The sequence below is a fragment of the Fusarium redolens genome, assembly GCF_020744475.1.
Source record: "Fusarium redolens strain MPI-CAGE-AT-0023 chromosome Unknown BKA55scaffold_7, whole genome shotgun sequence".
Classification (NCBI taxonomy): Eukaryota; Fungi; Ascomycota; class Sordariomycetes; order Hypocreales; family Nectriaceae; genus Fusarium; species Fusarium redolens.
In genome coordinates, this window is record NW_025763670.1 from 1636618 (window position 1) to 1657302 (window position 20685).

At 49.5% G+C, this 20685-nt stretch overlaps 4 protein-coding genes across 4 annotated transcripts; 1 reads left to right on the forward strand and 3 right to left on the reverse strand.

Annotated features, from left to right (window-relative positions):
• Nucleotides 1-5170: 5170 nt before the first annotated feature.
• Nucleotides 5171-7434, forward strand: BKA55DRAFT_509200 (uncharacterized protein; the record flags this gene model as incomplete). The annotated part of the gene is made up of 7 exons (XM_046187508.1): nt 5171-5238; nt 5292-5333; nt 5384-5686; nt 5740-5967; nt 6019-6055; nt 6104-7071; nt 7173-7434. The coding sequence occupies 7 exons, from the start codon at nt 5171-5173 to the stop codon at nt 7432-7434; spliced, it is 1908 nt and encodes a 635-aa protein (XP_046050281.1).
• A 2360-nt stretch (nt 7435-9794) lies between these two features.
• BKA55DRAFT_689539 (concanavalin A-like lectin/glucanase domain-containing protein) lies at nt 9795-11446 on the reverse strand (the record flags this gene model as incomplete). The annotated part of the gene is made up of 3 exons (XM_046199362.1): nt 9795-10756; nt 10812-11117; nt 11188-11446. 3 exons carry the CDS (start codon nt 11444-11446, stop codon nt 9795-9797), a joined length of 1527 nt encoding a protein of 508 aa, XP_046050282.1.
• Nucleotides 11447-13068: 1622 nt separating this feature from the next.
• BKA55DRAFT_351812 (uncharacterized protein) lies at nt 13069-14910 on the reverse strand. Its single transcript, XM_046185802.1, has 2 exons — nt 13374-14910; nt 13069-13320 (listed from the first exon to the last, which is right to left on the reverse strand). The coding sequence occupies exons 1-2, from the start codon at nt 14456-14458 to the stop codon at nt 13290-13292; spliced, it is 1116 nt and encodes a 371-aa protein (XP_046050283.1). The 5' UTR covers nt 14459-14910; the 3' UTR covers nt 13069-13289.
• Nucleotides 14911-16603: 1693 nt separating this feature from the next.
• On the reverse strand, nt 16604-18457 carry BKA55DRAFT_510575 (uncharacterized protein; the record flags this gene model as incomplete). The annotated part of the gene is made up of 1 exon (XM_046187620.1): nt 16604-18457. One exon carries the CDS (start codon nt 18455-18457, stop codon nt 16604-16606), a length of 1854 nt encoding a protein of 617 aa, XP_046050284.1.
• Between the last annotated feature and the right edge of the window lie 2228 nt (nt 18458-20685).

The window sequence follows — 20685 nt, forward strand, 5'->3', positions numbered from 1 at the left end:
AAGGTCAAGCAAGCTACTAGCCTTACATGGTGCTGTTTTCACTTCCTATTCGTGCACTTAACTTGTCAGATGTCTATGTAACCGTGAATAGCCTCTGATTGGCACGCAATACGTGACTTAAACGTGGTAAATACGGTAGTCTACTTTTGGAAGACACCAAGGCATCATGTGATCAGTCATCTTCTCCCTTTAATCTTCTCGCTGTTCGCCCTGTCCTTGTCCCGCGCAGGGGTTAGGCATAGTTGATGAGGTTGACGGACAAGGGGCTGATGCTAAAAGAATGTCGTTCTCAAACTATCTTGAAGTCCCGAACTTGAACTACAAAAGCACCACTGAACCATGAAGCGGATGCTACGCTGTCCACAGAGCCGGAGAAATACTCCTTGACAAACAGGGACCAGGCCATGAATGAGAGTTGGAGCTAGAATGACTGGTGAAGGCTAGAGAGCCATGCTCAAGACAAATAAACCCGTCATATAATCGGGCGATATACTACCCGAGTTGCCGCTTCTGGACCTATTACTATGAAAGAAGTTTCAGAGCTGGTACTATGGCTAGAAATAACTTCATTATGCGGTCAGGAAATATTATTTTCTCCAGTTATACAAAGCCCTGGTCGCACTCGGTATCTCGAGCTAAACCTTTGGTCGTTATCCTTGCGGCGCAAGATTCCACCATAGGTTTGCGATACGTTTCTCGACAGCCTGTGAAAGGCCCAAGTCTGTGGTTGAGTGTTACACCATAAGAAGAAGCCCGAATACGCCGACACCCTGGACAACACACGATCTACAGCATACCCGAAGTAATCCCGTCAAGGAACGTTGAGAGCGGGAGGATCATGTCTATCAATAACCATGTCAGGTCATACCGTAACTTTCCAGCTCGTCTACTACAAAAGTACATATGAGAGAAGAATGCGTCTGGGTGACAAAAATAATGAGCATGAGGGATGATGACGGAGAGCTGTGTAAGGCGGCGTCAAGATAGGCCTAGCTAGACTGACTGCGCCTACAATTACTATTGTTACTGCTACTGCTACTGCTACTACTACCGCAACATTGAGATCCTTACCTTACCTACATGACCTTAGGAGAACACTGACCAACGACGTCATGGTCTTATGTTTTCCAGCTCCGAAAGGCGCAGAGACGAGATACGATACTCATTCATATGAGCGGCCCGTGGCTCTGTCTCAGCTGCAAGATGGATGAGACAAGGCAACACGAGCCAAAGATCTGGAAACAGACGAACAAACAAATAACGAAGCGAAGCCACCATGAAAGCATTCTTGCGGCGTTTTTCTTACGGTGGGCCGTAAGTAACGTTCCAGTGTTACTCATCTACAACCATACTGTGTCCGGCTAGACTGTGACTTTTTATAGATATTCTCCCATATTCTGATCTCGAGCCTCAGGGTAAAATGTGCTGTTTCTGGAGCCATGTCGCCACTTGAGATGGCGCTTGTAATGCAATGCAAGGCAATTTGTTCGACCCTAGCCTGACCGTTACCCTACTCTGAACAGGGCCTTGGATGGTTTGGACTGGATTGGATTGGATTTCGGTTCTTGCAGGGACCCAATATCAAAGCTTCAACTACCGGCGGCCCCGGCTTGTCCGTCTCTGGTCTATGATGCCGACGCCCCGTCCGTCGTCTACCACCGCCTGAAAGCCCGCCCGCCATCCCCAATGTTGTTTCGCCCTGTCGTAAACGCACAAGCCAATCAGCGACTCGAGTTTGGCACAGAATGAGCGAATGGAAACCAAATCCGCTACTTGAGCCAAGTTGAGTCGTTGACCGGGGTCCACGGGCACCGTAGCCCAGTCCAGCCAGCCCAGCCCGGTCCAGTGCACTGAGCCCCAGGGAGCAAGAAAACTTCTGACATTTAATTAAGGTGCCAAAATTAACTAGTCTAAAGCCTTACTAAGTTATACTAAGCTTGCCTAAATCTTTTTATCGCTTAGGATATAGGTCCTAAGTTTTCTTGCCTCCCCTAGTGAGCAAGCCAACCTCTCTGTAGTCAACTCAGTGGGCGAATTTCTCAACGACTAAAACCCCTGGGTCTGAAGAGAGAAAACAACCTACGCAGGGCACGGACATGTAAAGTTATTTTTACTTTGTCACGCATTGTTTCTGTCACCCTTCCCCTCGTTCGACTTTCAGTTTAGTCAACACTTACCTGTGAACTCCTTGGCGATACGTCCAGACAGGGCTTCTCTCGTTTCTGCTTCTTTCTTCTTCTTTTGTCTCTTTCAAGAGGTCTCAGCTTCTTTTCCGGACACCGCGGAAAAGCGGAGGACGGACACTAGTCTCAACGATCTAAGACAATGGAACTCTCCCTAACCCCTTGACCCTGGGCCATGTGCGTCATGCCCTCCGCGTGCAAGGTTGTATCTCGGCCGCCATTTTGTGACTGCCTGCCTCACCTTAGGTTCTACTCAACCCAGGGGATGACAGAAAACTTAGGACTAAAGCCATGCGTGACAAAAGCCGTTCGACAGTATCAAGGTAAGCTTGACAGCCTGTCTGGTCGGCTTATTTTCTCCCCCTGATGTAAAAGTATCGAGTCTTTTGACACCCAGATGTCAACTCACTGACTGCACTGTACTGTGATGAATGTCTGGTGTTTGCTGCAGGATGACAAGACAACCACCTGCTGAAAGGTCGAGAGCCAAAAACTTTAGGTAACTGGGCGCTGTGGTGCACCACTCTGTAGGTGCCACCGTCCGCCACTATCTCTCGTTGTCACTGTAGGTACTCGCATTCGGTTGCTATGTTTTGTGATTTATTATTATTACTGCTTCATTGCTATTATTTGCCCATTCTGGGCTGGACTGGGTTTCTACCCGCCACCACCATGTTGGCCAGACTCAAACTCATGATTTCAGGAACATTCCGCCCATGTAAGAAAGGGAAGCATTGCATTGCAGTACCATCTCGGCGATCGTGTAGAACCCATGGGACGAGCACAAGCCAGCAAGGTCGCTCGGCCACCAATGAACCATCTCCAATCGCCTGCTCCCCAAAATAGCTCAGCAGAAGCACCTGGTATGGATCGATGTTATCTTCAGGTATGGACCATGGACCCGTCATACCTTTACCGAACCGACGCCTAGCATAAGCATCTCCAATTGCTGCTTCAGCACCCCTACATACTCCGCAGTCCTCCCGCTTAGAAGGGTACCTCTGCTCCCTGACCAATCCTTACGGTACCTTGAGCTCCTCTGATCTGGCATGGAAGGGATGTGTTACTAAGGTTAATGGTCTGTGACCGACGCTTTCTTTAGAGAACCCGCAAACAGATGAATGGTTTTTTTTTCTTTCTTTTTCGACTATGACAGATGCCCAGCCCAGGGATCTTTTGAAGAGCGGCCCTATTACTGATGAGGCTGCAGGACGCCCCCCCCCCCCCCCCCCCCTGGCCGAGCTGTGGCACCGGACCACACCCCATCCCTAGCGTCTTGGGTTGGGTTATGTCTTTTTGGTAGACCAGCACCAGCACCGCACCAGTGCACACTTGTTCATCAGGTAGGCGGCGGCGCGGATACCACAGAGTTACAGCTGTACTCGGGGTTCACGGCCAAGAATCAGCGTCCGATTCATTGGGACTCATCCATTGCTGTCCGCTGCCGTAGTCCCGGGGCCCGCACTCCACAGCCCACAATTCCCCTAGTCTGAGGCCGAGCTCGCCGCTTGTCTTGACGTTCCCTCGGCTCATTCCTGCGCTTCTGAATGGCAGGTTAGGATCCGTAGTGTAGTGTAGTTGTTGGTGATTCTGATGTTATGTTATGCTATGCTAAGCTGCTGACTGGTGGGTGCCCGGGCCGTACGCTTTTAGGACTGGTGGTGAACTGGCACTGACGCTGCTGTTCTGTTAGGTTGCTGGCACCTGCATCGCATGGCACATGGCACGCTCTTACCTCACCTTACTCTTACAGTTTACTGCTCTTTTCATCCATTGCAAGCATTTCACAGTACAGTACAACACGGTAGGTACCCTTACACAGCCTTCCACCCGTTCCTTCCATCCCACTCTTACCTTACCTACCTAGCACCTACCTTACACTCCCACACCTCTTACACCCCGGTTGCTCCTCCCCTCCCCCATCTGAGCTGCTCCCGCACCGCACCTGCCTGTGAGGTGGATTAGGTCCGCTTGTATTTAACAATGCCTTCGTCCCCAGCTCCTTCCCGGATCCCCTCTTGATTCCCTTTTGGTCATCTACAACAAACGTCTTCGTCTTTACAAGTCAACACCACGTTCGCTATCCTCCTCACCTCCTCACCTCTCTCAACTCTCTTAGGAAGTCCTCGTCGACTCCTGTCACTCGCTTTTTATTTCACGGTGTTTTGGTTCTGGAACAACGATCCTCCTTCAAGATACGCTTCTCAACCCATATCTCTGGGTATTCAATCGTTTCCCATTGTGGATAATCAGGAACAAATACCTAGTGCAGAGACCAATTCTCAGATAGAGACCAAAGGCTTACACCAAAACCTTCTGGACTCCAACACAATCTGTCAACAATCGACTACCGGCTCTCAACTGGAAACGAGGCTTCTCAAGTGCACTTACATGGTCATCTTGGCTTTCGATTCCACACTCAGTTGATATCCTCACTTCTGCATACCCACAGTGGCTTCCAAAGCTATCACAACTTCTCTTGAAAAGGAAGGAAACCCAAAATAACCGCCATATTCGATCGCTACCACCCGTTTGGAAGACTTGGATATAGACAACTACCGTACCACGCAGCATCACTGGCCAAGGTTTTAGATATCTCTTCAACTCATCTGGCCTTGATCATCCCTGCTTCGTAGAGTCCATCGAGCATCTCAGTCACATTAGATTGTTGAAGCCCTCCGTGTATAAGTTTGAATCCTCGACTTGCACCTGAGTACAGCCTCTCGACGCTCTACGCTGAATTGTTGTCTATTTCGAGACCCCATCCACGAACTATCTCTAATTCGGACTCCTCGGATCGATTCCTGGAAACCGATTGACTGGATAAATCATTTGCTGCCCTTGTCACTCCAACGCTCGCTATAAATCCACAAGCTTGTCTTTGTGGATCACTTCGTGTATGTCACTTGAGCCTCATGAGAAGCTGTGCGTGTACTTATTTACCCAATAGTTCTATCACTTACAGATACCTCTGTAATATTTGCAAAATGGCTGGTCCCGGTGGTGGTCCCCCTCGCCGCAGCCACACCAAGTCTCGCAAGGGCTGTGATACCTGGTATGGCTCATCAATTCAAGATGACTTTATACAACACTGACAATTACTCATAGCAAGCGCCGCCATATCCGATGCGATGAAAACTTCCCCCAATGGTGAGTTGTGATCCGAATAACACTTCTTGCTCCCAAACTAACAGATGAAGCCGAAATTGCACCAAGCACAAGATTCGATGCCCTTACAACGACGTGCAGGTTCCTGATGCTGAGCGTTCTACAACGCCCGACAAGCCAGACCTGATGTGGACGCCCCAGATTGAAGCCGCCATCGCTGAATGGCAAACGACAGGCATCTTCCCGCTCCCCAGCCTAGGAATATACCCTGCCCCCATGCCACATCTGTACTCAGTTGAAGATCTCCGTCTGATCTACCACGTTGCGACGCTCTACTACCAACTAGCTACCATCGATGCTAACAATTTCACCCTTTGGACTCGCCATATTCCAACGTACGTCGAACAAACATAACACTCAAATTGGTATATACTAATTTCGACCATAGTCTTCTTCGAATTGGTGCCACAACACCCTATGTGATGCACGCTCTGCTCGCTTTCTCTGCTATGCATATTGCTTTCCTCACCGACTGCCCTCTAGTTGGCAGCATGGCCTATGAGCACCGCGGCATTGCCCTCAAGGGCCTCCAGGAAGCCATTGGGTCTTTCTCCCGAGAGACATCGGATGCCATTCTCGCTGCCTCCCTCGTTCTCTCCTGGCAAGCCACTGACTGGTAAGCATTACGAATTCAGAATCTAGTGACGGGAATTAACAGCATAATTAGGCGCAGCTGGACCCAGCTGATGCAAGGCACTTCGTCGGTAAGTTGAACTGACTGTGATAATAGAACTCCACTGACCTGTAGATAGGTTATCGATGCCATGGATCCCTGGAAGCATGAGTCCCAGTTCGGAGATTTCATTGCTGAGAGCAGCACGTTCCCAACCGCCCCGCCATCTCCCGGAAAGGATCATCGCCCAAGCCAGCCTCGCCCTGAGGATCTGGAGGCCTACCAGCGCACGCTCGAGCAAATTCAGAAAGTCGAGGCACACCTCAAGTACCACAAGGAAGATACTACACAGATTCAGCACCTCATTGGCTTCCTCCGAGGCTCCCGCAAGATAAGCCCTACACTTTCCATTGCTCAGCAATTTGAGCGTCTTCAACCTCTCCGCAAATGGCTCTTCTGGATGCCCGTGGGCTACCTGCAGAACTATCATGGCTCTCCCAACTCGCTGGTCATCATTGCTTATCTGTATACGGTGGCTCTCCTTATGGAACGGCTCTTCCCAGAGATTGGCGCCGCCTACTTTGGCAGTCTGTCTATTTCTCCCGTTGAAGAGATTGCTCGGCGACTCATGTCGATCAATGTCTCTGGTGTCGGAAGCGAGATGCAAACTCCCTTGACCCTTATGGAGTTCCCCATCGACACAGTCAGCCAGTTTCGGTCGCGTATGGGATGGATGCACCCCGAAAGAACTCCCTCTTTTCCTCAGTTTAATCCTCGCAATTTCACTATCCAGGAGGAGGTTCCTACCCACGAGTCGTATCTGTACGGAAATCCTGCTTTCAGCTACAGCACCGAGGAAATGCCCATGCTCAACGCATCTGGACCGCCTTCTGCAGTGAGCCCCCTGGTCTTGTCTCCATATCCAAGCCAGCAGTACCTCAATGTACCCTCACCAGCGTATAATGGAGCTTACAGCCCAGCATCCTCGACTTTCGAGGGCTCTGTCGCATACAGCGATACCGAGGAGTATGGATCATGGGACATGAACACTCTACAAGGCGGGCCATCCTCATCAATTCAGGACTCCCCTCAAAACTATGGCGTCGGGTTCGTTACTCCTGTCCAGGCTGTGTGGATCTAGGCTCCTCGAGACGACCACTGGCTCAATTTACACAAAGAACATTAGGGGATTGACCGTTACCACCCAGGATGAACACGACACCTACATACCCGCCTCCAGAGGACCCGAGTCTATACATGACTTCCATGACGAGCACCCAATCTCCGTATATCAAATCAGAGCAATTCGGCATGCTTCCTCTCCCCGAATCTCCCGTCTCGTCGAACGCACCGCTCCCACGACATCGCCATACCTCGTCCATGTCCTCTGCCCCGCACCCACCTTCTCCTCTGGCACGACCTCCTGTGATGCACCAATATGATGACAATACCCGACGTCGAGCCACCTGATACCAAGTCCGACTTCGATTCACCACCGATCTGTTTTTGCTGTTATGATTTAATTCGATATTCTGCTTTTCCCGAAAAACGACGCAGGCGCCATGTATATCACACTCCTTCAACGCTCGCTACACCCGAACCCCGCGTTAATGACGCTGACACTCCCTACCACTCGACTAACACGCGCATTTGGAAGTGCCGTGTTATATTTCACACTCCTTATGATACCCATTAGAGGAACGACATTCCTTCATACCATGATACCCGATAGACACTCCTTTATGACGACTTATGAATTTCGATCGGTTATAGAATTCACTCCCTACGGTTTCCGCCAACGATGGCGGAAGAACCGTATCCGGAAAGCATAGCGACTGTTTTTTGTTTATTTTTACTGCGCCTGGGAAAAAGTTTGGCGTTGAAAGGAGTTTTGAGATAGCATTTGTTTGGCGCTTTCGATCATGTTTTATTGTTTGATGTATGTATGCTTGGGATAGGTGCTTACCGCGCCCGACTCTTCGCAGAGCCTGGAACAGCGATGGAACAACACGGAACAGAAGCACAATTGCATTTGGGCTTGGATTTACCTAGCTCTACAAGAGAGGCCATGGCTGGATATGTACGCTTGGATGATACGAAACATGCGATGGATATCGTGTGAGGATAGACTGCTTGTTTGTATGTTTGCCACGACTATGTTTTGGATATGTAGGAAAGATTGATGTCTGATGGCAGTTCTTTTATGTTCCGCCCGGAGGTTAATTGATAATCTACGATGTTTGCACTCATTATACTATTTGTACGAGTGTTATCTAAGATGTTAAGTTTGTGTAAAACCTATGAATATCTCGACAAGATAGATCTAGGCAATACATCACACATAACACCTTGTTATAGAAACCTTATCTTATGCACATACACTTTCAGGCAACATAAACACTCGACTATACCGGAGATGTGACTAAGTGCTGAGCCAGGTACCTTTCATTTGAAAGTACATATACCAAAATAATAGACTCGCTCAGCTTCTAGCCACTACACACAGCAAATCCTGATAATATCGATCAAAACTCTGATGGTCTATATAAATTATGAGAATTAATTCATCTAATTAATTTTCCACTTGTTTCTAGTTGAGTTGGTGGATTTGGGCTTCTTGTCGCCGGTTTTTTTCTGAACAGGGCAAGGGGACAGACTTGACTGGTAAGTAACTCGGAATGAAAGATACATCTGAGTCAACACATCTCAACCCAGTCACTAGTCTTCCTGTCACCACACTATATATGCTGTAGATTATAGTCGATGCTGTGTGTTAGGAGTAGTTAAGCTGTAGATCTCGGCGATGAAGCCAGTATCAAAGGCACCTTGTGGCACCGTACTTTGGGAGCGATGGCTAGTAAATTCGTGATGAGTAAGGGAGACGATGGTTCTTGTGCCTTCGAAGCAGATTATACAGTTCTTGCCAACCTAGATTTGAGAGTGTGGATATCGTAATCGATGAACAGGCTATGGTGTCTTATGTCTTATAGTGCAGTCCATGGAATGTGCCTCCTGTAGATGTTCGGCTTTGTGGGCATCAAGTACCATGCTTGCTTAGGGGTTTGGTGACTGGCGTGAAGGCCTACATTTAACTGCTGTTCTTTGATGATTGTAGAGAGCTGGTGGTACCAGTGCATTACAACCAAATCAAGCATGCTGAAACCAACTTGCATTCGATTCTCAACAGACCTCTTTGTATTATCGAGACATGGAAACGTGCGACAGCATAAGTTGTTGGGAATTCAAATCGAGCCTACTTCCACTACTTTATACTCAAAGTCGCCCCTTTTATTGCGAGGCAGCGACCGAGGCCTCATCCAACATCAACGCCCTTATAGCCATCAGTGCATAAGCCACTATCCAAACATCCATCCAGTCTTCGACCAGTCCCAGATACGTAGTGGTGGGCCATGGTTAAAGGAAACAAGAAGCGTCAAAAGAAAAAGGAGCGCAATTCCATCCAGGTTGTTGGTATCAATATTCCATTCCGGTCTCCTTTCCAGGAACTCATATCCAGCCGGCTCACAACCCCGAGACCGGACCGGATTTCCTGTCTAAAAATACAATAAAAAAAGACGACTGCCGACCGTTTGGAGGCTCTTCTACCTCGGAAACGTGCGCCTGTCAATGCTCATAACTCCAAGGCGCCTGTGCGAGAAAACAACGATTGAAATGGATCATGTATGGGGATCGGTCCTGTCAACTCCGGTATCATATGTCGTCGATGCTGCATCTCTTGAGCATCGTCGTTCGTCTTCGATGTCATGTTCAGACATTCGTGAGTAAATGTATAAAACTTGTGAATCAGCAGGCCGCATTGGAATGCCCACTCAAGCAGAAGTGCTACTGCGAGGCCTAATAGACGGTGTTCGGTTCGGTGGCGGTAATCGAGCACTATCACTACGATCACGACCAGCTCCTTGTCGCATAGCATCACTATAGCTGGGTACTGGTGGTTGGCGCGGACTTGGAGTTTGCCGTGAGGGAAGCACCGTAGCGGAAGAGTTACCTCGGCTGCGGTTCATTACGCGAATCAGAGGCGTATCCTCCTCGCTGTCACTTCCATATCTACCATCTTCGCTACCTGAATGGTCGGGGCTTTGGTATTCAGGAGGTGGGTTTGTCGCATCCTCGAGATGCAGATGCAGAGGGTTATGGTCGTGCGTCTCCTGTTGAGGTCCGACATTGCTGCTAGCTTCGCCGTTCTCCTCGTTGGGTACAAAATGAGCCAAAGAAATATCGGTCGAGCTTCTAACTGGTCCGGGACTTGTTGGAGGAAGGACGCGAAAGTTACCACTGCGTGTTCGTCCATGCGAAGGGTTCAAATCGTTAGATGGGTTGCGTGTGTTGTAAGAGCTTGCAGTGATGGAGTGGCTGTGTTGCCTGCCTTGAGGATAAGTGTTGCCGTCTTTAGTGCCAGCTTCCAACAGTATGCTACCCTGCTCAGATCCATAAGGTGGCGGAGGAGCGAGGCTTCCAGTCACAGGAGCCAGACCCCATTTCTTGACGTTGGCCTCGATAAAGACGAAGCCAGCCTGGCCAAGGTTGACGTGAATAGTTGCAGGACCGTTTGCACCGATGGCAGGGAAGAAGTTTTGCGCCTTAAGTCCGTGAACAACCTCCTCGAGCTTCTTACCGTTGCGAGTGAAGAAGATAGCACCGGTTCGAGGACGATAACCCACACCAACGACATCGCCCTGCACCAGTGGGGGACCATAAGGAGTCGCGCCAAATGGTTGGTTATAGCGGCGGGCACCGGTAGATTGGTATCCAACAGAGTACTTGTGATAACCTGGCATTAAAATCAGTAAATGGCCGTGGAGTAATAAAGAATGTGACAAACTCACCCGGCAGTCGGAAAAGTGGATAAGGCTTGGTAGCCATGCCGATACTGAGCAGAGTGTTTTCGGGCTTTTCGTAGATCTTGGCCTCCCAGTAGTAGACATCGTTTTGCTTGGGAACAGGAAGATTGCTCATGACGGTGCATTCCGAGTCAAAGAATTCGATTTCGGTACGGGCTTCGACAAAGCAGTTGGCGATCTCCAGTTCAGGCTCGAATTCCCATGCAGAGACACCCTTTTCTTGTATGGCGAGGTACTGAGACAGAGATATATCAGTCTGCATTGATTCGGGAGGGTTTGCGGTGACCCAGGCTATTGGACGCAACAGATGTTAATAAAATACATTCGCCAGATTAGCGAGCGCGAATGTTTGGTAACATACCCTTTGCACGTAGATATTCCTGACGAGACATATCATCCATGACCTCGAGGGCCTCAGCCTCATCGCGTGCGAACGCTTGTTCATCATCGTATTCGCCAGGTCGACCGAGACGATCGAGAATGATGCGACCAGTACTCGCGCAGCCAGAAACCCAGAAGATAAAGATGACCAGGGCGATGAGGACGATGGAGCCGAAGGATGACACGAGGCCGATGACGACGCCTGTAAAGGCAGACGAAGGGTTGGAAGAGAGCCCCATGATGGGCGATGGGCAAAGTATTTAGTGGCCGCCTCTTGATTTGATTTGCTTGTTCTTATTCAATTTAATAAATTAATTCAAGGAGAATTGCGTTTGGTTCGGGTTGTATAGATCGTGTTGTGCGGATTAGTCGATCGGTCGGTCGGTCGGGGACAATCAAGGCACGGATCTTGGCGGACGGCGTCACCGCCGCAAATAGTACATGTAAGAATCAATCGCGCGGCGAGATAAGAAGAAGGAGACGTGGCTGAGGAGTCAGTCGAAGACGCAGTCGCTAATATGGGTGAATGGAGGAACCGAAAACGCTGAAAGAAGGTGAAAATGGACTTGAGGAGGATGGGGAATGGGGCCAAAAGATTTGGTGGTGATGGTGAAGGAGGAGAATGACGAAGACGGGGGAGGGAGAGACGAGAGAGGCGAGGCGTCTTTGGGTGGTTGGCTGTTAGAGGATTGGATCAATTGTGGAGGAGGATTAGCCTACCTACAGTATTATACGGGCCTAACTAGATTTTAGCCCATGCGATATCGCCACTTTGAACGCAAACTGCGGATTATCAGTAAGTCAAAGTTGTGAGATGATTCTTTAAAGCTTTCTTTTAGAGAGATACTGATTTAATACCAGTTGTTTAAAAGTTCATCTATGCAGCGAACAATTGTCCCTCCCACTGACAAAACACTATCGTCATAAGCCTATTGAAGCAAATAGTGGACGTTACCAGTGACCTCCTAGTGGGGTGACCTCTACCACTTCCTGACGGGGCACCTGCAGGGGGATCACCTTCAGTGAGAAGCCTAAAGAGGGGCCCAAGAGTCGACGGAAGCAGCGGGAGCGGGCTGATGGGACATGATAACGCTTGCATCGTGTTAGCGCGGGTCACCACTTCACGCTGCATAGCACTAACACTCAACGTGGGGCCTCATGTCTCCCAAGGCTGAACCCATCATCACTCAATGGAATCTCAAAGTGGCTGAACCTGGACCTGGAACCTTGTCAGACCAGGACAGGAACCAAAAGAAGCGAAGCGAATCGAAATGCGACGCTGATGACGACGTTGAGAGTTTTGTTACTGACTTTACGATATTGTATCTGTGACGCGAGCAGTAGCAAAATCGCCTAATAATCACTCACTCATTCCCATATCGCATAATACCAAGCAATGCAGTTTTGTTTCGGCCTGGTGGCTGTACCCTCACAGCTAAGACGCCCCCAGGTTTCACATCTTCCATGGGTCTTAGCGCCTTATCCATCAAAACAACAGAGCATTTCAGCTCGTGTGCTATTTTGGGCTTTCGCGATACGCCCTGCGTCTATTAATTTCCATGAATTACACGTCAGCCAACGAATTGTCAATTCCCTCAATCTTGACATTATTCTAATTAATATCCTGAGGATCTGAAACATGAGATGCTTATGGAAGGTAGTAACATGTTTAGGGAGACATGTGAGACATTGGACGATAGTTTCATTATTGGCCCTTTCTAGTCAAAGTAAGCAACCCGTTGCAGAGTGAAGATCATAACCTCGGCAACCATCATGTCTGAAACCTTCATAGTTTAATATTGGAAGTACCTTCTCATTAATGACGCGCTTGATAACATCTACACATGCACGACAATAACTTCATACTCATCTCAAGTCAGAGCATCATGTTTATTCAATGCATTGCCTATCTCATATTCTAACAATCTCAGCATATCAATTCATGTCCGTGAGAATCTGTTACCATGCCTATTTACATTAACGTTATACATCTACATGCACGCAGTGAACCCAACCCAAAACCCAAAGCAAGAAAGTCGCATTTTACCTTAAAACCCATTCAAGGCTTTCGTCATACCCTTATCACGGTAACCTTAACACTCCTCTCCTCGTCCTCGCCGATATTCCCTCTGCGCTCTTCGTGCCCTTCTCTCCTCCCTCGCCCTCTCCCTCTCAAGCTCCCTCAGCTCAGGCATCGGGTGGTGATAGCTCTTGGTACCCAGGTCGCCACTATCGTCTGTGGTACGAGTTACCTGCGATCCATCTAGGAGACTCTCACTGACCTGGCTATCGGCGCGGGTGTAGCTCTCGGCACGCTGGTAGCTGAAGTCACGACGGGCTGCTCGACCAGCTTCACGAAGACGACGGGCCTCGGCGCGCATGCGCTCTGCCTCACGGTTCTCGCGACGATCAGCGGTGGAGTAGACCTTGCGGATGCCGCCCTTGGACTTGGTAGGTGTGGTTGTGGGAGTAGTCTGACGGTCAGAGAGAAGGTTTGTTGAGACGTTGGATTCTGTGCCGGGGTTGGTAGAGCCGTCCCATTCGGAGCCTTCACTCTCCTTGTTCAGTCCACCGACGCGGGCAGGTCTTTCATGGCGATAGCTGCGGAGTTCCTTCTTGGCTGCAAGTTCGGCCTCTTCATCTTCAACGCCCGCTTCGCCAACATGACGGCTAGTCTTCTTGCCCTTCTTTGCACGTTCACGATCTCGCTTCTCTTGCTTGCGGCGTCGCTTCTCACGTGCACCAATGTCGCTTGCTCCAGCTGTGATACCCGTAAGTGTTGTGCTCTCTGTAACTACAGTTGTGTTATCATCGTCCACATCCTTGTACACGCTGCCACCACCGAGGTTTGTTGGTCGGGTTGCGTTGGAGAGAATAGTGCCGTTAGGTCCAGTGCGTCGGAGAACAGTAGATTTGTAGTCATCCCAATCTGTTTCCTTGAATTGGAAGCCACCGTTCTTGGCCCAGAAGAAGAACCAAATACCAGTGCACACGAAGGCGACACCGATCAAGGCAAAGAGAAAGAAGAAACCGGCATTGCTGATGTTGTGAGGGTCGAACGAGCCTGAGTCGGGCTCGACCGATGGTTTATGTCTATCGTTCTTGTCGTCGTCCTTATTATCTCGAGCTAGCAGCACTTTGCTGCCCTGAAGTAAGTGTCCCGAGAGTGTGGAAAAGGCCTCGGCAGCACGCGGGGCGTGCTGTGTGAGTGAAGGCGAACTTCGCAATGAGCGGATGATAGCGGGTGCCATGATGGAATGAAGTAGAATGAAGGGGTCTCAGTCGGAGATGGATATGTGCAAGCTAGGCTAAGGGTGCTGTAGCCCAGCCGAGCTCAATCGTAAATAAGACCAAGCAGTCGACGTGAGTATTCTTGATATATCAATCGAACGAGTGTGGCATGTGACGGATATCGTTAAATGAGTCGTGTGGTGTTGATTATGGGAATAGTGTTGTTTCTGAGATAAGGAGAAAGAAATAATAGAGAGAAGGAAGAGTGTTGCGTGGCTCAGGCTGGGCGATGGTGCTTGGTTAACCCAGAAACGAGGCCTGTAAAGTGCGTGGCTGGGATGCGCAACGGGTGGTTGGGCGATTTCAACGTGCGCGCCAGAAATTCTTACAACGCTCTCGAAGTTTGCCAAAAGGCTAAAGATAAGCAAATGATATCAATTTGTTTCAAATGACATCAAATTAGGTCTGGAATTATTTCCTTGTAAGGATTTTATCAATCTCAACCGCTTTGTTCGACCTCATTACAAAATCCAGCCACAATCTTCAAATGACGTCGAAAGTAAACAACACTCGATCGCTGACCAGGCAACCTCGCACAGGAAGCCCATTTGGTCATCAACCAATGACAGCTGTCCACGACTTTAATGCTCCAGATTTGCAATGCACACGCCCCCTTCAAGTTTTATTCGTGCATCTTGGGAATGGGACTGACGAGCTCTATTTTAGCCCGCATAAAAAGAAGATTCTAGGGAGTAGCGCCCGACTTTGTGAGACAGCTATTGTCCCTACCTAAGGTTTGCATTAAGCATCGTGATACTCTGAACCATCTCGTTCAAGTTTGACATTGGAATGCCACTAGGCTGCATATTTGAGACCTGACGGACCATGTCTGATTCTTACCCCTGAGACAGCTCGCGTTTGCATGAATATCTCGGGCGCTTACACTGGATGAAAGCTGTTCTAGAGCGGTTAATCTACACATTCAATAGATCGCCAGTTTCTTATGCACAAACTCGGACACCTGAGACAGGAGAAAAGGGATGGCTAACAACATAATCCCAATGCTATGCTATGGTTCAAACTCAATCATATCCACCCAGTCATTGCCTTGTTACTCTCTCCAATCCCAAATAACACCTGCCGTTTCGACCAAAATCCTTCGTCTTCGTTTAGCCCACTCATAGTCAATCTGCCACCCTCCCTCCACAATGATCAGCCGAATATCTTGTCACAGTTCACCAGTAGATGTCTCGAAACAAGTAGAATAGAGAAGCCAAACATGCATGTCATGCTGGTTGTAACATAAGATTATTCTCTGCCGGGCAGCAGATAGAGGCGCGAACCTCATTTGCCCGTACAATCTATCGTTCTGATGACAAGGGTCCAATAGTAGTTCCAGCCAAGTCTCAATTTCCTCCTCTTACACCATGCTCAACAATGCAATACACAAGCCGTATCCATAGCCGTCTCTCATGCAGCTTCCCGCAGGGGTGCTTGCTGATCAGATCGCAGCAAGAAGGGATGCAGACCAATAATGGGAAATTGTCTCGTCCCAGTCCAACCAAGACCAGTCCCAGTGAACATCGATCTACACCTTTGAGGTAGTATCGACCATGCATCGGAAAAAGACACTTCGGATGAAAGCCACCCCGAGGTGAGACTTCTTGTTCATTGAGCACGTACTGGTGCCCTTCCACTACCCAACCAAACTCCAAAACAACCCATCCGGGCGAACATGATTTCCGAATAAAGAAGTTGAGCTTTCAGTACGCGCTGTTGGTACTGGTACCTCGAGGTGGTAGAACCGGGCTGGTAACTCAGCTCGACCATCAACTGGATGCTTCCACCATCACCGCTTTTGGGGTATCAACTTTCTGCCATGAAGCCAACGAGAGGGTTTGACCGAAGAATAGAAGCATAAAGATACAAGTTCAGTGAACAAACCCAACTCTGAGCTGAAGACTGCAGCTTGAATGTAATCAAAATGCCCACCGAAATGCTCATCGATAGCCAAGATTCAAGATTATAGGTGAAACGCTACGCTGCCCATCCCGTAGACATCTGAATGCAGGAAATAAGAGAGAAGAAATAGATATAGTTCAAAAACAAAAATGCAAAAAACGCGCTGATCATCAACTTTGTCATCTCTCATAAGAAAAAAATCATCAATAAATGTAGTCGTCCATAGCAAAGGACGGGTCATATGGTGCATGATTTCCAGAATAACCGCGGTGATGCGAGTCAGAACGACTGGGAGTGTGTGGTCGGTAGGGGAGAGCCTTCTGCTCAACTCGGCTGCGGACATCTTCGAGCTGGTAGTAACTGCTGGCGCGGTCGCTGCCAACTCGAGAACTGCCGGTAGGTCTTGAGAAGGTGATCTCGCCTCCATCGCCGCACTCAATCTCGGCACCCGATACTCGCACGACGGCCGAGCCTGACACTTTGATCGTGACATTGTCGGTATCGCTTGAAGAAGAACGGGTGAGGCCAGTGGTGTTGCTTCGCTTGTACTCGCTATCATCATGGCTGCCGCTGCTTCGACTGCTCCCGCCGCCAAGCCGAGGGTTACTAGCTTTGCGAAGGGTTTCGGCAGTCAATGGCATGGCGGGACCGCCATTCATGTCGTCTTGGTATCGCATGGCGTCCAAGTATTTATCCTCATCCAAACTGACACCTCCGCCACCAAGTGAGCGATCATCGTAGTAGGAATCTCGTCTAGTTCGGGCAGGCACAATGTCAATTCCACGCTGTTCATATGCAACGGAGCCTCGTCGAGTGCGAGCAGGTACAAGATCAGCACCATGATGCTCATAAGCGACAGAACTGCGTCGAGTGCGGGCCAAAGCTGTACGACGATCGAAATTGGCCTCGGGAGAGTCCGCAAAAAGACCGGGACTGTCATTGAAGTCTTCATCGTCATAGCCTTGGTCGACAAACCCAACACGGCTACGGCCCGAAGGCGGTGGCCGCGAGGGAGTTCTTGTCTTTTGCCTTGTCAATGACTGAGGAGGGGGGCGGAACGGAGTGGTTGGAGGAGGCATTGCAGACTTGGGTCGTGGGATACTGTCAGGAGGAGGCATACGCCGGCGATCCTCGTCATTCTGCTGAGGCCTCTTGGAACGAGAGGCACGTCTAATGAGGCGGGGATCAGGCTGATCCTCCTCTTCAAAGTCATCCTGGGGATACCCAACGTTGGATGGGGAAGGCTGCTGTTGCCGGAAACCCATGGATGAAGCTGGCCGCTCAAAGCGGTTCCTGAGGTGGGCGCTTGCCTGCTGCGAAGGCATGTCAAAGAACCCAGGTGTTCCAGCACCTGGGCCAGGCGAAGGCGGAACGCCGACCACTGAGGGAGACTGTCCTCCAGGGAAGTAAGGTGGTGGCGGGAATGATCCGACGGGGAAAGAGGGCTGAGAAGCTTGGGCATGGTGCCAGCCAGCATTGGAAATCGGAGGAGCGGTTTGTCCTGGGTAATAGCTATGAGGTCGAGTCTGAGCACGGGGACGCATGCCAGAGACGGCAGGCTGCTGGACACCATAACATGAAGGATCCTCAACACGTCCTCGGCGATATTGTTGAACAACAGGCTCGGTCTTGGTGTGGGTGAGGGATGTTGGGCGAGGTCTTCTCATAGGCTTGGGCTCTCGTTCTTTGGGTGGTTTGGCTTCGGCTCGGACCCTCCGTTGTTGCTGCTCAGCAGCTTCTTTCTGCTTGCGCTCTTTACGACGTCGATCTTTATCACGCTGTTCACGAACTTCACGTTCATAGTCTCGGCGGGGACGCTCTTCCCTACGAGGGGGCTCTTCATCAGAGAGCCCTTCACTGGGAGGAGAAACCTGTCGCCGGCTGGTATGTCGCCTGGTTTCACCGCGAGACTTTCCTGTGTTGGGACGTTCCTTGGGTGGACTTGCGGGACCGGGAGCTTCAGAAACAGCATAGCGACGGGTAGACTGGATGCCCTCGAGGATAGAGCTGCCTGAATCCTCCTCGGCATCCTCGACGTAGCAGACGTGGTTGGACATGATGTGGTTAGAAGATCGAGTAACTTGAGAGCGAATTCGGCTCCAAGAAGAGGCAATTCGATGAGGGGGTTCGACGGGATCGAACAGGGACCACGCTTGGTGGGACGGCACAGTTGGTGGATGAGATCGCAAATCCAGGCGGTGAGAGCGCCGGTGGCGTTGTTGGTGACGATATTTGCAATCGCGAACGCAGTACTTTAACGTCCCCTTTCGTGAAACCAAACAAGCGACATGTGAAAGAAATCGAATTCGTTGACCAAGACAGCTGGAGCCGAAACAAGTCGTGAGTAAAATGTCGCTGGTGAGTTGGATACAGAAGGCGGTGACGATAGTGGCATAAACCAGGGCGCTTTTCGATGGAGACGCAAGTAGCGATGGATATGTAATGTTCGATACTGGGTAGATGCTGATGCTATAATGTTGTTCGAGTTGAATATAATGCTCGACTGGAAGTGAAAGCAGAGCGAGGAATCGAAGAAATATGTTTATTTTAAAAAGACAATGTATCAAACTGTCATGGGAGAAAGACAAGACAAGAAGGAGGGGAGGAGGGGGAAGGAGCGATGGGCATGGATGGACGGGATGGTCTGTTTTTAATAAAAGTGTCCAGGTGGTGGTAATTTCAGGGCCTAGGGGGGTTCAGCTTTTTCTGGGTTAGAGAGTGTGGGGGCGTGTAAGTATTCAGATCCATATGTTACCGGTAGTTTTAGTGGCAATGAAGCACTATTACCGCCCAGGGCGGACACGCAGCCACAGGCCGTTGTGGCCGTTGACGTTTGATAGATTGAGCCAACGATGAGAGGCTATTTCATTCAGACCCCACGAGTAGTTATGTGAACAACAAAGAGTGGATTATGCCATAGAAAACTCGATACCTCAAGCTTGAAGTGATAGGAAACACTATACAATTGACAGAGAAGGAGGGAAATGAGAAAGAATGACAGAGCCCAGGTGTGTGGATGGGCGTGTAAGTATTCAGATCCATATGTTACCGGTAGTTTTAGTGGCAATGAAGCACTATTACCGCCCAGGGCGGACACGCAGCCACAGGCCGTTGTGGCCGTTGACGTTTGATAGATTGAGCCAACGATGAGAGGCTATTTCATTCAGACCCCACGAGTAGTTATGTGAACAACAAAGAGTGGATTATGCCATAGAAAACTCGATACCTCAAGCTTGAAGTGATAGGAAACACTATACAATTGACAGAGAAGGAGGGAAATGAGAAAGAATGACAGAGCCCAGGTGTGTGGATGGGCGTGTAAGTAAGCTCAAGGTGCGACTGTAGAGGAAGCAAGGGAGAATCTCATCAGAAAGGAGGGGGTGGCTCTACTACCACGGGACGATGGACGATCAATCAAGCGACTCAATGCTGGAGCCAGCACAGCAATGGAACTATACACTGCAGTCAGTCAAATCAAATCAAATCAACCACGTCAAGTCGATGAGAGCAATGACGAAGGCACTGACACAAAAGCAGAACAAGACGCAGATAGAGATTGGTTGTCGTTTGTTTTTACTTGCTCGTTTACCCAAAATATCTTGATTCATCAGCACCAGAGAAGTCAGCAAGTGAGGCACTCACTCAATCCTCGTTCATCCAGCAACGGATCACTACGTGCACTATTATTAACACAGCAACCACAAACATAGACGTCCGCCCGTTCGTTCATGCTTCCCGCCTCTTGCTTCCCGACTCATGTAATGAATGTCAATGACTCCTGAATGCGCTGTATCGTATTCGTCAGCATCTATTTCCTGTCCTGTCTCTTACCATGGACACTTCAGAGGTGGCAGGGGAGCCTTGAGGGTCTCGCGCTCCGGCCCGCCTCACTCAATGCGCTGGTAGTTGGCATTTTCTCCTGCTCAGCTAAGCAACATAGCAGCCCCATATTCCCTTCTTCGCTCCAAATTCCCGTCTCTCATTCCTTTCTGAAGATTTAAAACTCAAAATACCATAGAAAACAGTCATGCCAGAAATGAAATAAAGAGGTGGGGGTGGCTACTGTACTCAAACCAGGGTCTTCACTTTTTGGTCGTGGTTCTGAATGGAATGGATTATGGAGCCATCCCGCTCAAGGCCACCAACAAGCAAGCGAGCTGGATGATGGAGTTTTCACTAAGCTTCGAGTCATCTCAAAACTATGCTGGGGTATGCCTGCTTTGACTCAAAAGGCAAAACAACTATCAGTCGATATGGCCTCTTTAGATGGAAAATCTCTGCTTTC